Source organism: Pagrus major, chromosome 4, assembly GCF_040436345.1.
Source record: "Pagrus major chromosome 4, Pma_NU_1.0".
Lineage (NCBI taxonomy): Eukaryota > Metazoa > Chordata > Actinopteri > Spariformes > Sparidae > Pagrus > Pagrus major.
In genome coordinates this window covers 14,418,949-14,437,284 of record NC_133218.1, presented here as the reverse complement: position 1 = coordinate 14,437,284, position 18,336 = coordinate 14,418,949, and the positions used below count along the sequence as shown (strand labels likewise).

Below are 18,336 nucleotides of genomic sequence, written 5' to 3'. Positions count from 1 at the left end.
GATTAGTGCAGTCTCATTGAGCAACCACTGAGTGATTAAAACTGTGTTTGGAAATCTGAAAAACTATAAAATATCAGTGCCCTGCAGAAATGTCAAACACTGTTATAAGGCCAACATGGCACTGTAGTTGAATATTAATGAGTTGATTATCTGCATGTGTTTTTGCTTTGTCCTTGGATAGCATGAAATACTCACTGTGTATGCTAAAATGGAAAAGCTCATCAGTAGTCAAATTTAGAAACCCTAATTTGTCAGGTTGTTTTCCCCCTAATTTTTTTTCACAGTTTTCTGGTATATATGTTATCTAATATGTTTATGATGATGTTTATTCCTTACTATATTATCTTATCTAGCATTATATTTGTTGTATGTGGCTTTAAATATTCAAAACATAGCTAAAGAGTTCTTAGAATTTGCACTTTAGTTCCAGTGTGTCTTACGTGGTGGTGTTGGTGTATTGCTCAGACCGTTGAAACAGTTCTTGTACTTTATTTCTAACTCCTCTCTTGCTCAGAATTGTAGTAAACTCCACAGATGGCACAAAGCTGGCCATCATATCTTACTATACGACCTACACGATTGTTTATGAAAACATCTTGCTAATCGTGTTGCTATTGAATGATTTGCAAAGTATAAAGGAAAACACTTCAACCAATGCTCAAAGATGAATGACAGGTGGGCATCTCCCCTAGTCAATTATGCCACACTCTTTGTCTTTGCATTAGGAGGACAGTCAGTTACTGGGGAGAAAGTATGTCTTTAATAAACTGAGACAACAACAAGCAAAGACAGCGGTAGTCTCTGTAAGTAGTGCTGCACTCTAGAACAAAATTAGTCCTGTCAAATTAGAGAGGTTTTTTTTCTTGTAGCAATTAATTTCTACTGGGCTTACCATATTGATGTTAGTAAATAGATGCATATCTCAGCAACAAACTGGGGAGCATCAACAAATTTTACTCCTATGCCAAAATATTATGCTTTAACAGAAATAAGTGTGAAAGGAAGTAACCAGAGATGACCATTCCCATGTCATAACAGATTAGTCCTCGCACAGCCCAACCCCCTCAAACACCCACACACACTCTGCTTCTCTCAGATCTAATTTTTATTCCCTGGTTTCTTATATCCAGTGAATTTGCGCTTTGGGAGTACTTGGCTTCTGAGCCAACATGAATCTGTGATAAAACTTGAACCTGAAAAATATACTTGAAAATAAGCAGTATTCCTGAAAAATAATAGCTTGCCTAGCTGAAGAAGTTTTTTTCATTTTGGCTTTTGTTTCATCCACCAACAAAGAAGAGTGTTACACCTTTACCTCTGCATTTGATGTAAACACATTTGGCTGAAATTGGAGGGCAGCCAGAGCTATTCTACTGCATTCATAAGCTGATGGCAAAGTACCAAATTATATTATCTACAGCCTACTGTAATGTAAACTCCATTTAAAACCCACAAGGTGCTTAGATGTAGATAAGTAAAAACACATTTCAGTGCAGAAGATAATTAAGTGAGTTGATTGATCCTTTGGGCCTTAGTAAGTGTTAAAAGGTGATGACTTATACCTGCACGCCTTCCTGATTTTATCTGAATCCTCTGCCAAACAGTATCGAATTTCACAACTTTTTTTGGAGACCTTTGTCAGTCAGTCCCATAACATAACATATAATCACAAACATGCCTATGAATAAGCGCAACCTCCAATTCTGAGATATTCCTTTTGTTAGTGCTGCACAATGAACTAACAGGAAAGTGCACTGTATACATATACATGCAAGTGGGTTTGTGTGAAGACGATACACAGTAACAACTTAACAACATTGCATTAGCAGCAGTTGTGCAGTTCAGACATAATGGGATGCATCCAGAGAGAAGGAACCCATGTCTCCATCTGTGCACAGTGTCTGTTTTGAGGAAACAATCTCAGGAGTTAGGCTGCATTCAGACAGCCCCAGGGTTGTCTGGTGGTGTTCGTGTGTCATTCCATGGCCCGTTTGTGTGACGTCATGTTGTGGACTCAGTTTGCCGAAAGGGGAAGCTACTATGTTGCTCTGCTACTAGCATGCTGGTCCTACTAGTGACTGTTTTTCTACATCGACGGATTAAAAAATAAGAGTAAACAACCTTGAAATTAGTCATATCATTACAGTTGGTTTTAAACTGGGGCACAAGGCCAAACTGATTACAAGCGAAACATAAGTCTATTGTGTTCCCCCGTAGCATTTAGCCATGCTAAATGGCATGCCCGACAACTGACCCGTTCTGCTCTGCCTCTGATCTGTGGGTGCCTCTGCCAGAGCAGGTTAAGCATGCTGGTGGTACAGTGGTTGTCTGTATCCACAGATAAAAAAAAGTGTTTCAAACTGCTGCACAAGGCCAAATTGAGTGACTTTTTTTTTTTTTTACCATATCGTGCAGCCCTATTTTTGTACTATTGTAATTTACCTTTTATGATTCCTGTAATCTCACTTTCTGTAAAGGTAATACCAGTTAGTATGCAAGGCTTAGTTTATTTGTCTCAACTTAATTTAAGTTAGTCAGTAGTTTATTTTTCCTGTTATTTCGGCCCAGACCTACCAGTGTGTCTTCTCCCTTATTACCTAGACCAGGCCTTTTCTATTAGCGGCCCGCGGGCCACATGCGGCCCAGAACCAACCCCCGAGTGGTCCAGCCTGCCTGAATTGAATTGAATTGAATTGAATTGAAGAGATGCAGAGGGCAACTCGTTTCGCAAGACGTTTCAATTGTTACAGACTGTGAATGCAACACTCCGCGTAGCCTAGCAACAGTCTCCCCACAATGCAGCGCGTTGTTTTGAAGCATGACTAGCGGTGCTGTCAGAAGTAGTGCCAAGATACCCAGTCTAAAACTCAATGAAATGTAAAACTCAATGAAAACCGCCGATTTAACCCTGTCCCGACTGACAAATACTTGTTCATTTTACCATCAAGTTCAAACGCCAAACCCATGTGTTTAATTTGCTATGAGTGCGTTGGGGTACTCAAAGATTACAATGTCCGAGGCACCACATCGAGAAACACCCGACTTTCCGGACAAACTTCCCAGAGGGATCTCAGGAGAGAGCGGTGAAAGTGCAGAGTTTGACTGCATCTTACAACCAGAGCTGTGCGGACATGCACAGCTCAAGAGAGAGCTACAGCTGCGTCCGTGTTTCGTGGATTTTGGCGAAGAAGAAAAGGCCATTTACTGACTCTGAAACTGTGAAAGATTGTATGCTGGCCATCATGGATGAAGTGATAAATGACGACAACATGAAAACGAGTGTGACATCTGCTATTGAAAATGTACCCGTCAGACACGTCAGACATTCACAGGGTTGAAATTCTAGCTACAGATGTATTTGAAACGCTGTTGAATGAAGTGAAGAAAGCCGATGTCATGTCTATAGCAGTAGATGAGTCCACGGACACAACTGATACTGCATAATTGTGCTTATACGTCCGTTTTTTTGACAGCAAATGCTTCTGAGAGGAACTGCTTGGCTTACTGCCGTTAGAAGAACACACAACTGGCGGGGTAGTCTTTGAGAAGATTTCAACTTTTTTCAAAGACAGTGGTCTGGATATGGAGCGTGTGTCCATGTTTGTGACAGATGGGGCTCCATCCATGGTAGGTAAAATAAGTGGATTGGCACTACGTTGGTCCGCTGTTGCACCCCAGATAACATCCTTACACGGCATTGTGCATCAGACGGTGTTGTGTGCGAAACTTAGCGGGGAGCTTAAAATGATAATGGACAGTGTGATGGCTACAATTAATTTCAATTTCAGGGCAGAGACAAAAATGTCCCTGATCTTGTGGAACAGATACGCACATTCCAAGTCAAACTGGACCTTTTCGCGACAGACTTGAGCACTGGCAGAATGCTGCATTTTCCGACGCTACGCAAAAGCATCTCATCCCCAGCACACATCACGGATGTGATGACAGATTTCATTGCGAGGTTGAAAGAGAATTTTGCCAGTCGATTGGATGGATTTGGTCTGGCCACAGAAGTAATGGACTTTGCCAGGGACCCTTTCACTGTTGCAACAGCAGGGGACATATCCACCAGAGCAAAGGAGGTGGTCGCCTCCATAGACGAGGGGAAATTCATACTGGAACTTGTGGACTTGCAGTCATCCCCAACTATGCCACAAGAAGTTTTGGAGTGATGTCAACAGGCACCAGTTCCCAAACGTTCAAAAAGTAGCCATCCACGTGCTCAGTATGTGTGGATCAACATACACATGTGAATCAAGCTTTTCACACATGAACTCAATAAAAAGCAGCACTCGCTGTTCCCTGGCTGACAGCACTCTTCACAAATGTGTGTATGTGTATATATATATATATATATATATATATACATGTATATGTATATGTATATATATGTATGTATATATATATATATATATATATATATATATATGTATGTATATATATGTATGTATATATATGTATGTATATATGTGTATATGTATATATGTATGTGTATATGTATATATGTATATGTATATATATATGTATATGTGTATATATCTATATATATATATATATATATATATATATATATATATATATATATATATATATATATATAAAAACATCCAGAAACGCGTAACAAAACATACAACAGATTTCCGTAACATTAGTTATTTGTAGTTATTTATGAGTCCTCACTGAAATAATATGATAATGCAGTTTAAAAATAAACTTGTTTGTTTTATTGTCACAACAGAACAGAGGAACATCAAAATTACTACTGGACGTTGTAGAGTGTCCTCTGGTGGACAAACTATGCAATGCCAACACTCATAACATGGTTGAAGGGTGTTTCGTCCGTTTTTATTTTGTTTTTTAAATATTCATTTATCGGCCATTATAAATGCCGATACCGATAGCTATATTATCGGCCGATAATATCGGCCAGCCGATATATCGGTCGGGCTCTAGCCCTGACCTAGACTGTGGTGACCCACCACAGTCGAATTTGTCCCGCAACAGTTTCATAATCAACTGAGAATCTTTTTCACTTCTCATAATAGAATTAAAGATTTTTAACGGGGTGTTGCACCGTTGCTTCAGCAAAGTGTCAGGGCAGCTGTAGCTCAGCAGCTAGAGCAGGTCATACAGCAATAGGAAGGTTGCTGGTTCGGTCCCTGCCTCCCCTCAGCTGCGTGTTGAAGTATGCTTGAGCATGATACTGAACCCCAAATTGCTCCTGATGAGATGGTTGGTCTTGAATGGCAGCGCGTGTAAATGTGTGTGTGAATGGGTTAATGTGACAAGTTGTGAGCCCCTTTCCCCTTGCCGGGGAATTCACACACACACACACACACACACACACACACACACACACATACATACACACACACACACACACACACACACACATACTCCTATTTGAAGCCCCGTGAATTGCAGTGCGCCCCCCTTGTATCATAGCGGGTATCAGTGTTTGCAGCATTAATGAAGTGGAACTATCCTTCTGGGCATGAAAAGGAAAAAAAAAAACACTCCTTGCAGGAACAGCTATCAGGTAAAGCTATTGGTCTCAATTAACAGTAACTTTAAGTTGATGTGCTTGCTTGCAGTCTATTTCTCTCTGTCTAGTCATTTAGTCTGTGAGGACCAGTCCAGACAATATATGGGTGTGCAGGTGCACATAATTTTAAATGGAGACAGTGATTATCTAGTCTCTAAGTCAAGGTTTAGTTACAACTCTGGATTAATGCAACATGGAAGCAGTGGACTAAAGTATTGACTATAGACTATAGCCTACAGGCTCACACTGTATAACCAAGGCTGTATAATTTTGTGAGGACTGGACTAATCACCGCGCGCAGCAGAGCTAAAGCTCAGTGTTATAATTTATTATTTCTGGATTATGTATTGTCTGCAATTGCTTATTTATGTTCATGGTTTTTTTATGATATAGCCTCTAAATTTTGAATCTCTCAAAATGCACCAGATTAACGCATTTAACTTAAAAAATTTCTTCAGGGGGACCATGCCCCTGGACCCACCCTAGAGGATACAAGGTCAATCCATCACAGTCTCACAAAATCCTGTGGTAACCACTGCTACCTCTTCTCACATCGTACTAAATCAAAGTAAGAATTAACGCCCAGCATAATCAATCTGTTGGACAAAATGCTGAGATAAATTTATTGCTCTGCCATGCACACACCACTGAATGGAGCTGGTGGGTCAGTCTAACTCCCACTCGAACCACATGGCCAGTCACCCTTGGCTACAACTGTTAGCTCAGATACACACATGCAAACTTTGCACAGCCTACCTTTAACCTAATCTATTCAGAGAGGTCTATAATGTAATCCAGTCTGTCCCATACTCCTAACAGAAATGTCTGTCTAGCCATGAAAATGTTGATAACTTGTAGGAAGCTGTAAGCAGGTAACAGTGAAATTAAACTGCTGTCAAGCATTTGCATGTTTACATTAGCTACACATCCATTTTTATCTGTCAGGTGAAATAGGTGTCTCCTTATGTATGCAGCAGAGCCTTTGTTGAGTGTAATGAAGTGCTACTCTGCCTACTAGAAGTTGAATCAAGGTAAAAAAAAAAAAAATGGTCAAGGTCGTCCTCTCAAGCAGAAAAATCTGAGACGGAGATGTTTCTCTTGTTTTATGGCAGTATTTACAATATTCCACTCCTCATGTTGATGCTTTACAAAAACATCTTCATGAATGCTTTTGTGTCTCAGAGGAACTTTCAATTACTGCCGTCATTTTACTTTGTTGTATGACCTCATTCTGTCACCAGCATCCCACCCTAGACACAGACAGACAGTAATGACAGTCCCAGTAATAGTGGTTGAAAAAGCTTTTGCTTTTCCTGAACAATGACATTGTATTTATTTCTGAGTATGCACGTATACTCAATTTAATTTTAGAAAAAAAAATAAAATCTAAATTTATAAACTGTTTTGGGCAGACCAGAATTGCTACACAGTGTTAAAAAACCCTGTACAACTTCAGCCAGAACAACACGAAACAATTGAAGAAGTATTGCTGTCTGAGGTGGTTTGAAAGGCATTATAGTCTGATGTCTCTCAGGTCTTTACTTCCCACAGTTACCACATCAGTAAGTGGTGTATGGAAGAAGCCACTTCCAGAGCCATGCCCTTGTAATAATGGCAAGTGATAATGACACTGCAATTATCTACAGACTGAAATTATTTCTGTCTGCAAATGTTTTGTAATGCGACAGGGAGAGTGTCTGCAGTGTTTTCAATGCTTTTGATTATACAGACAGAGTAAGGTGGTGTTGTATGTGGTGTTTATCTAATTACTGAGCGGTGTAACCATTGAATGATCTGAATGAGGCAGTCACTGAGTGAGTGAGTGAGTGAGTGAGTGAGCGAGTGATCATTTCGTACACAGATAACGATACACGTGAAGGTAAAGCACATTTTTTGTAAATTCATGAAGACATAGTTTTTTTTAAAAAAGGACCATATTTTGACCACAACATTTTGATTTGTATACTCAACAAATTAAGTTAATTATTCATATTTGATACCACTTGATTATACTTGTGGCTCTCATTTGTAGTCACAGAATGATAGTGTACCTGTGGAAGGGATGGGGAAGAGGGTACTTAGCATTTACTCATAAACCACTTTAATCTGCATGATTCAGTCCCCCCCAGAATAGGGTCGTAAAGTTGTGTTTTTGTTCAAGTTTTTAAACTGAGTTTTTGTACAGTAATCTGTGAGGCCCGGGCCCCATTAACACATCATTTTTTTTATTTTTTTTATTGTTTTCCAGGAAGTTACAAACTTTTAAATACCATTAAAAATACCTACAAAACAACTGTCTTTGACAGTAAACTGAATATGTTTGACTTGTGGACAAAACAAGACATTTGATGATGTCATCTTGGCCTTTGGGAAACACATATCAACATCTTTGACCATTTTCAGACATTTTGTAGACCGGACAACTGATCGATTAATTGAGAAATCATTGGACAGATTAATTGACAATGAAAATAATTGTTACTTGCAACCTTACAACAACAGGTGAGCCACATTTGGTGGAGACTTGTTGTTAATGACAGAGCCAATGGAAATGATTGAAACCAATTTGGTACTGAATAACAGGCACCAACCAGATGCCTCTACAAGGTTTTACAAAACAATGGTATAAGTAGGCCCACAATAAACAGGACACCACAATCAGTTAATTTGTCTTGTTTTGACTTGAATGTCATAACAGGGGTGACAACAATGGGAGCTGCTTCCTGTATCTCATTCAATGCCAATTGCCACAATATTGCTGTAAAGAGCATGACTGCACAACAAATTAAATGATAAAGAAGAATATGAAGAATATTAGATTGTCAAACCATATACATAAATATCCTCATATCACCCCTTGTGCAAGTTATTCAGAAACATTAGGTATTAGCTAATGACTTCAAGTTCATTCGTTTGCAGACAGTTTTTGGTGCATCACCTCCAGCGTCTTGACTGGAGTGTGTTCTGGCCCACTTAGATTTGCATCTTGCATGAATTTATGCAAATTGGATTTCTTATCTGACTAATGGGGGACACAAATGGCTAGGTGTAAATGAATGTGTATTTAATCATATCTAGATTGTATCTGGATTTGAGACAAATGAAGTGACAAGATCTAATAGATCAAAAGATTAACCAAGTGAATGAAAAGATGAGATTTTGAATGCTTGGCCTATTCTAGAAGTTTTTAAGGTCCTATGATAACAATGCACTCTTGAAATTGATTTTAAATTGAGGGTGTTGGTTGACAGCTCATAATAACCCCGAGATGTAGCTCACATCTTACCTGTCAAAGATAAAATGTTAAGTCCTTGGGCTTGTGGATTTCTCCTGCTTCATTATTTACTGGTGAAGTGCTTTTAGTTTTCTTCCCTCAGGTTATTTTTTTGGCTGTGTTTTTAATCTGAGTCTCCTCTCCTTTAAGTCATGGTGAAGAAGTTTACTCAACATAACTGTAGCCCTTCTTGATAGCCAGGACATAGCTGTAGACAAATTGGTTTTACAGCTCTTAAACTGTACATCAAGTTGGTCCAAATTAATTCAGCATATTATGACTCAGTTTTAAACTAGGGCATTATTTAATCAAAGTTGGAATACTGAATAGATGAAATGACTGTTTTTCCTTTCAAAGTACACTTGCTTTTTCCCTCTACAATGTTGTGCTGTTTGTCCTCAACAAGCTGTGGCTCAGCTCCAGTTTATGTGTAATTCTGCTGCCAATAAGTTGATTATTATTGATAAAGAATAAACACCCTTCATTCATCCATATCAGCCTCTTTTTGTCAGCTTCTCTGCACTGGTTTCATTACTGAATCGAATGTAAGGGTTCAGTGATTACTTGGCTCAGCTCTGACTGCTTACTGCATGTGTCTTTATAAGCCAGAGTGCAGCCGTAATTCTATAAAGTGTGGCCTACAAGTTTCTCTTGCTTGAAATTGAGGAACAAATAACAAACTATCCTTAAAACATGCTTACAAATCAACTCCAGTACCTGTCAAGTTTCTAGTGCATATGCAATGGAGTGCAGTAAAGGAATAAAAAGTTGATCAATCATAGAAGATAGCCAGTTATGTTGTCAGAAATAAAGAACAGGGTGCATCATAAACATATACGGCTTAAGATCAGTATTTAACAGACGCAAAAACAATCATCATAGAGGAAAATAGAGGGAGTTTGTCTATTGACAACAGCAAGACACTGCAACAGAACTATTTTGTGTTTGAATGCTTTTGCCATCTTGAAACTCATTCTCCTTTTGTCTTCTCGCTTTCTTGCTTTTATGAGTTTTATTGTTATTGCCACCTTTTATTGCTCCATCCATCTGAGTAGAACCCAAATGCAACAGGTAAGTTGCCAAGTGTTATGGATAAAACAAAAAGATAGTCTTCTCTGACATACTGTGCGAATGAAACTGATAATCAGTGACAAAGTATAAACGTTGAACCATATCTTAATGTCATAGAGGTAATGGTAAATATGCAGTGCATTTATGCAATGCTCTGTTTCATGGAGTAACGATGTCCAGAGTACATCAGAATTGATGCAGCAGCATGATTAAGCAGATGTTATAACATGTAACACAGCCACTTGGGCAACAGTCAGGGATGGGGGTTCTGTAACCAAAGCCCTATTTCAACTACATGGCTTTTGTTAACCTGATCAAAGTTACAAAATATTTCATTCTATTAGATTTTTCATTCAGAAAACCCTGAGCTTTTCTCTGGGTTTTTCCTACGAACTCCTATAAACTCTGTGACAGTTTTACAGTAGTCTTTGCCAACAGTCTCTTCCATTTTAGCAGTGTTCTGTGTTTCCCAACTGAATAAACAAGACACAGCCATGTTTGTTACTCTCCTGCATAAGTTCTACAAATTTGTATACAAATCTGTCCACAAGCAAACAAACTATTCTTTGACGGCCTTGAGATTTTGATCAGACTGACAGTCACTGCGTTTAAACATTACCGGGTGTCTTTTTGCCTTCAGGCTTTCAGAGATTTTGAGTTCCCAGTGGTTAAGCTGACAGTTAAATGTTTCTGTTTGTAGCATCTGTTCCCACTACAACCAACCATTTAGTTGCAAGTTAACAATTACTGTGCTACAGCCAACACATTTACCATGCTTAGTATTCAGAAATCTTTTATGTTGACTTGTGGTCTCAGGTTATCTTATATAAACTTCTCCAACTCTTCTCTCAAACGTGCTCCTTGTGACCTGTAGGTACGCATTAGCCTAAGCAACACATTTTGCACCATAATAATATAATCATTCCAATTTGAGCTCAAATGGCAGCTGAAGTGTACAATATGCAGCTTATACTGATCAAGAAAGAAACAGGTGTGACAATAGAAATAGGATACCATGGTCTAACATGATCTCACTTTGACATTCCATTTTGTTTACAGTGCACAAATACACAGATCCTTGGGAATTTGGAAATGTATATGCTACAACATTAAAGCCAGGTCTGAATGCACTATGTGATTTTTTATGCCCACATTTGCAAGTGCCAACATTGAATGACTGCAGTGTGATGAGTATTTAAGGTGCATCCTAAAAGTGTGCTTCACTGTGTGCCTCCTCAGTAAAACAATAAGCTCTGAACTTTACTGCAGCACAGGATATCACCTCTCTTGAAGATGAAAGATGTGTCCTCACATTCATTTTTATAGTAGATTAGCATAAAATAAGCACCCCGTTGTATAAAATGTTATTTATTTTAATAGAATTTCCATCTGCCCATCCCTTTCAAACAAGTATTTTAAGAGTTAATGAACACATTATCTTCAGAGCAGACCTTGACTGTGAAATTAATTAGAGAACATAAAATCCTTATGAGGCATAAAACTCCATTTTGCACATAGATATTGGGTATTGCTCAGCTGAAAGCTGTAAAATGGGTTACTTAAGGCAACACATTAATAATGTAGGGTAGGGGTTTCTGGCACAACTTCACCCATTTGCAAGATGCATGGAGAGGGGAAAACTACGTAAAGAGGTGAGAACTCAAGCAACACATGAGGTCTTACAATGAAGTTGCTCTATTCACTACAAGTGTTGCAGGAGGTTTGACCTCAACAAATTAAAAATGTCACCATTTTTGATACGTACCAATGACTATATAACCTCAGGACTTGGACAGAGTGCTTGCACTTAATAAGCTGCCAAATGGGTAAACACATTTTTTTGTTACACTTGATGATGAATTGAATTGTTTATCTGATTAGTTTCAGAGGTACTATTATACACTCTGAAAAGCAGCCTCTTTTGGTGTAGTTGCATCAAAAACATGTTTACTGAATAATCTGCTCTTCTGGATTGTAATGTGTTCAAAACCCACAGCCATTAAAAGCATTACTATTGTGCCATAGCATAATGTACAAGGAAAGAATAAAATACAGGAAAAATATGTATTGCTAAACATGTCAATACATTTAATGACTTCCTTTGTTGGCAGAAAGGAGCACATACTGTCGGAATGGCTTATTTTTTCTGATTCAGTGTGTTAACATGCCCACTTCTCATTCCACTGTTACTATATTAAGGAAATACTGCAGGTATTATCACTAATAGACACAGTAAAATTGAAGCCCAATTGACAAAATCACTTCTCTGTGACAAGTAATGGAGAAAAAAGCTACTGTTTGAAATGTTGACCACAGTTTCTTCCAGACAGCAGTGCCCGAAAGTGCAGAGAAAACATCAAAACACAATTTAATGATGTTGGAAACTACTTAAAGGCCACATGGTCACTGACACACAGCAGGTGGTGAGATACACTGACTCCTCTGTCTCTAACTCATCATCTGATTCCAATTTCAGAGAATAGAGATTTGAGTTTTTTTTTTTTTTGGTAACATTACAGCTCTCAATATTACAATATATGATTATATTCTTTAATTTCTTCATTTTTCTAAAAATGCCCCTATTACTCATGTCATACTTGGCAATTGCTAGTGACAAAAGAAAACAGATAAACTTCTTTCAACTTAGTCTTTTAAGTAACAGAACTAGTAGTGGGATTTTGTGCTTTGTACTTCCATCAAAGCAAAATACATTTTGTGTGCAGATAGAAAAATTATTCCTGCAAGCTATTCTCCACCTCCCTCCTAACAGTAGCCCACCTATCATGTAAACCTAGTTCAAACAGGGAATCCATCCATTGTGATCCATGTGCTTTATTCAAACTACCTAAACTTAGTTACACGCAATAATCACATTGTTTATTGCATGTTAACATACTGATTGAGAATTGCCAATACAAATTTACAGATACTTGAAATTCAACATTTGATTTTAAAGATTCAGTCCCTGAAGTAAAAAAAAAATGTTTACGGTATAGTGTCAAGATGCGTTTGCTGCTGTGCAATTTCTATCGCTCATAAACTGAGTACATATTTGAAGCGAGGATAGTATGCACCCCGACTGCAGTTTGTAAGCACACATGGCCTCCTTTTGATGTTCACATGATTTTCATGTTGAATTGTATGGGTGCCTCAGTTGGACTGGCCTCCTCTGTTTCCTCTTTACGTGGCACATACTCAACCTCTATACTTGACTTAGTGTTGTCTTTCCCTCTACTCCAGAGGAATAATATTACAAGACAGAAGAGGACAACTCCGAGGAAAGAGATAAATCCCATGGTGGTTGCAATGATAAGTGTCTTTACATCAAATGGAAATGGAACTGAGGACCGTGTCACATTAGCACCTTCATCGCTGGGCTGGTTGGAGATGAACGCAAATGTCTTGTTTGGCTGGTGGGGCCAGTTGGGGGAGTAACTATGCACAAAAAGGTGAGCAGCTTTGGTGTCATTCCCAGCTGCATTGCTTGCAATGCACAAGTAGGTGCCGTTGTCCTGGATTTGAGAGTAACGCACCTCCAATGTGCCGTCATTTGACACAGAAAGTCTTGAGCCGACAGTTTTTGAAGTGATGTAGTCCTTCTTAGGGGAGAGCCACATTATTACAGGGACTGGATCGCCCTCAGCTTGGCAAGTGAAATGCACCGTAGTTCCTTCATCTACATGGCTTTCTTGAACCTTATAATCCACGATTTTTGATTTCTGGCAGATGAAATAGTAAGAAGGGAGGACGTCTGGGAAGTCCTTGAACTCTTTTCCTTGCACAACCTCAGGAGAAGCACACATGGGCTGTTGTCTGTTAAAGTTGAGCCTCCACCGCCGGCGGAAGACCCAGAGCAAGCGACAGTCGCAGGCCAGCGGGTTGTCATACAAAGCCAGGGTCTCCAGGTTTCCTACTGAGTGGAAAACGGGCTCTTCCAGGGTGCTCAAGCTATTGCTAGAAACATTGAGGACACGGAGGTGGTTTAGTCCTCTGAAAGAGTAGGGCTCAATGGCAGCTAATCTCCCGCCAGCCAAATGAAAAGCCTGAAGCTTCTGTAGATTGAACAGTTGGTTCCCTTCCACAGTATGAATGGGATTAAAAGACAGATTCAAAAACCGAAGATATCTTAGGTGACTGATGGCTTGGTAGGGGATGGCAGTAAGGTTACAGTTTGTGATTGACAATGATGTGAGGTTTAGTCCAAACAGGCATTTTGGAGTCATGGTATCCAGGGCAGGCATATGAGAAATCTCCAGCACTCTGAGCCTATACAGCCTCTTAAAGGAGTAATCCCTTATGACAGTGACGTTGAGATAGCGTAATCGCAGTGACAACAGGTTATGCAGATGGCTAAGGGCATCAGTCGGCACTGAGGCCAGATTCCATCCTTCAATGTTGAGGCTTTCAAGGTTGCTGAGGCCATGAAATGATCGGGGTGAGATGAATACAAGGTCATTGTCACCAACCTCCAGAGCCCTCAGGTTGTACAGCTCCTGGAACATATAGTCGAGCAGGATGACAATTTTGTTCTCACTAATGTCCAGCTGGGTGAGATTGGTCATGCCTGTGAACACACCCAGCTGAATGAGCTTCAGCTGGTTGTTGCGCAAACCTAGAATTCGAAGGTTCATGAGGTTGCTGAAAGCCCCAGGTTCAATGGATGAAATTGTGTTTTCATTAAGTTGCAGCTCTTCCAGCTGAGGGTAGTTAATGAACTCCTCGGGCCCCAGAGTTTTCAGGCGGTTCTTGCTGAGGTCCAGCAGCCTGGTTTCAGTGGGGATGCCCTCAGGAAGAGCTGCCAGTCTCCGTCGATGGCAAACAACTGAACGCTCTTGAGCGTTGCAGTCACATCGGGACGGGCAGCCGGTGGTGGAGCCAGAAAGGACGGTGCCTAGCATCAGGATCAGGATGGGCTGCCAGCATGACACCAAGTAGCTGTGCCCTCCTGCCTCCCCCGACACCATCCTACTTCTTACCTGTGGAGACAGAAAGGGAGGTTGGTAGAGTGGAATGATGGTACAGAAATGGCTGTGACATTTTTGAACAATGCAGTATCACACTAGAATAGAAAGATCAAAAGAAAAGAGTTATGGAAATTACACCATTAGATTCTAAGAGACTAAATCAGGATTTGATTCACCAAATTATCACATTAAGAATTTTAATGAATGCATGAATAACGATCGCAGAGTATGTCCTCAATTCCAGCTGAACACACAAAATGAAACAGATTTCAGGGGGGAGAAGAGTAGAAAGCTCTGTCTATTAATAGTAAGGTTTCCATTTGTAGACTGATGTGGTTAAGATAAAGGTGTCCACCTATAGAAAAAAGAAAATACCATATCACTTAAATTTCATAAAAAGATATATAATTGAGATATTATCAAGTGATTTGTAGACTATTCTCCAGTATTAAAAACATATTTTTAGAATACAGTACAGTAACAGCTTTACCACTGTTTTCGAATTCACAAGGTAGAATATAAACCATTATCTGATACTAATGAGTTCTCCCAAATTACAGGTATTTTTGGCTCTTTCTCACAACCTTCTTAATAACGTTTGCAAAGCCAATAAAATAAATGACTATTTCCTTTTATCAGTACACCTTTACAAAGACATAAGCAGCCTTACCCCTTTCCCTGTGTTGTGAGGGCTTTCCTCACAAGTAATAACATCAGCCAATCAATGAAAGGGCTCAGTCACTCATTATAACCACCCTGCTGTGCTTCTTACTTCTTAACATGGTGAAAACGATTACTGCCAAAATTAGTGACACATAGTCTCCGCTCACACAAACTATTTTTAATTAGCAGCCAAAAATGCCATGGTACATTGGGAAATGGCTCCTCCAAGAATTTGCAAACTTATCACATCTCATGTCAGTGCTGAGCTGTTGACCTTGCAGTGATATAAAACAGAGATTGCTGCCAAGCGGTGATAAATGGTGAGAGGGAGATTGTCAGAGGACTTAAAACCCCTATTTGATTTTGACTCGGGGGAACTTTAACTTGCTAAAACCTTCAAGCTCTACTTCTCACATCAATCATGTGTTTCAAGTCACAGCTATATCTGTGGGGCACACCCTTAGAAGAGCCTCATGCAAAGTAAGAGAAATGACACTGATTTTTTCTCATTTTGCAGACTGGCCTTACCACTACTTTGTTTAGACAAGACAACATTACCTAATTGATGTTTTTACTTTGGCATTTTTAGCCGAGCAAAAAAAACATCTAAAGGCCCGAGGATGTAAAAAACAAAATAACACATTAGCATATGTGATCAAAAAGTAGTATATTGCGTTACAATTCAGACATTAAATTCCACATTATCATGAAATTATTCAACAATAAAGAGTGATTATAATTGATGTATCTTCTCATTTTAAAAGAGGACATTTTATTGTGTGAGGTTGAAATATTCCAACAGTCCAAACAGTCCTTGAACTGTCCAAACATTCATCATAATGAACATTGTCCTGATTCATGGGAGCTGAAAAGGGTACTACATTTTCTTTCTGTAACCCATTCACCACAGAAGTGTTTCTGTAAGAGCGCTTCATGTTATTGGTAAAGTGCTTTTTAAAACCTCTCTGGCTGTCTACCACGCTGTTGTAGCTTTTAAAAGATATTCAACTTGATAGTGAAGATTAGAATCGTCTTTTATTGCACCAACACAAATTACACATCGCTCTTAGTGAATTAAAGTCATTGGACTGAGGCGTTTGGATTGTGGCCTGAGTTGTTCCAATGGAGCAGTAATTGCAGCTTTCATTTTCACTTCCTCCAGAACTGTTCATTTCTGTTGGCTGCATATTCCTCACATGTTAGGTGTCAGTCCAGTGTGTATAGAGCACTTTAAAAAGGAGGCTATTAAACTGACAGCTAGAGTAACGGTAGTTCCGTTGTGACCTCCCACTCTGTTCTGTCTCTTTGTAATAACATTTACAAATGGATGACTTTCCAATGGGATGGTAAAATATTTTCTAGAACAGACACACTGCCATTAAGTGCATTTAAATGCTAAAATCACATGTTTAAGCATGTTCAGTTTGATCCATTGTGATCCATAGATTCTAAACCGTAGATTTTAAATGACATGAAATATTACTGAGCCACTCAATGCAGAGAACGGGTGACATGTTTATCTCTTTGACACAGACTGTGATTTTATCTTGTAAAGTCAGGAATATGAATGAGGACGAGGCTGGCTGATGTCATCTCTAATCGAAAACAAGCAAATGCAAACGCAATGGTGATTTTCTTGCCAGAGTACCATGCATGATTTATGAGTGTGAGTGTAGTAAGGGCAGGGGTACTATCTGTGTAATCTGGCCTCACCGCTCAGATCTACTCACTGTATCACCACTTTGTTTTGACCTTGAGCCGTAATCCTGAAAAAAGAAGTTGGCAAATAACCTCTCAGTTACAATAGCACAGTGCCTTACTATATACACTATAGTCTATGGATTACATTTTAGCTCTTCAGCTGTTGCTTCCTATAGTCTTTGTCTCGACATTGATTATTTCCATTCTTTCTGATAGATTTAACAGAGAAACAATACAAGTGGACAAACCTTTTCTCTCCTGTCCTTGTTTGAGTGTTTGCATTTTCTCTGCGGACCTCTCACCCTGTCATAGTCTTCTCTCAGAAGCATATCTCGGCTCACCGTTAGTCTCTTCTTATGGTGCCATGTGGTTTAATACAGGGCAAAACCAAAGAGAAGTGTGCACTGCTAATGGGTCACTGAAAGCAAGCGAGCAGACAAATGAGCTTTATGCATCAGCGCACACATGCCCTTTGGTTATTTTCGTGTATTAAGTACCTTTGTTGTGCAGAATTATATTGGAAGAACTGTTGGGATATAGACAAAATTACGTAAATAGTTAATTAATAATGACTGAAGTGACTAAATTGTAGTTGCAAATACAAAGCTTTTATCATTAGTTGCAAACTAATTAGCATTATTTGTCAGTTCCCTGTTAACCCTGCTGCACATTGTGTTTGTCTATCGTGTCCCTGTTGGATGGTTTACAACTTCTGACCGCTGTCATGAATCATCAATGCAGCATGAGTTCTGAGTATTTCCCTTGATAAATTAAATAATTTAGCTTTTTCGCTTTGATTGATATGCATGCAGTCTGGACACAGGTGATTTGTCTATTTTCCTCTTCAGAACTGCTTATCAGGATTCAGTAGTATGACTCACCTCTGTAGTAGTGTTTGTAATTCTGATTAAATACATCAGAGTTAAAGCCCTTTTTAATGAAGGTCATGTAAAGTGAAAAGTGCTGTGATGTTTTCAGTGGACAAGATTGTCCCTTCTAGTTTTTATTTTCCACAGTATGTATTCTAAAACTTAACTTTCATGTCAAAGTCTGCACACTGTGCACTGTACACTGCATTATTTTCCTTGAGCACCACACATGTTTGAGTCAGTAATAAT

General features: G+C 39.1%; 2 protein-coding genes across 3 annotated transcripts in view; one reads left to right on the top strand and one right to left on the bottom strand.

Annotated features, from left to right (window-relative positions):
- luzp2 (leucine zipper protein 2) overlaps window positions 1–18,336 on the top strand; it is a 261,556-nt gene that overhangs the window by 21,221 nt on the left and 221,999 nt on the right. The gene's annotated exons all lie outside the window — the stretch shown is intronic.
- lingo1b (leucine rich repeat and Ig domain containing 1b) lies at window positions 13,007–16,072 on the bottom strand. 2 transcript variants are annotated; one of them, XM_073465041.1, is made up of 2 exons: window positions 16,041–16,072; window positions 13,007–14,825 (listed from the first exon to the last, which is right to left on the bottom strand). In XM_073465041.1, exons 1-2 carry the CDS (start codon window positions 16,070–16,072, stop codon window positions 13,007–13,009), a joined length of 1,851 nt encoding a protein of 616 aa, XP_073321142.1. The 2 variants fall into 2 exon arrangements, with proteins under 2 accessions (XP_073321142.1, XP_073321143.1); XM_073465042.1 differs by lacking the exon at window positions 16,041–16,072 and having other exon boundaries at window positions 13,007–14,872.

Bases quoted from the DNA above. Each gene is read 5' to 3' on its own strand.
- lingo1b (XM_073465041.1), bottom strand. From the start codon at position 16,072: ATGTTGTCTTGTCTAAACAAAGTAGTGGTAAG. The intron at 14,826-16,040 runs GCCAGTCTGCAA...AGGAGGGCACAG, and splicing joins CTAAACAAAGTAGTGGTAAG to CTACTTGGTGTCATGCTGGC.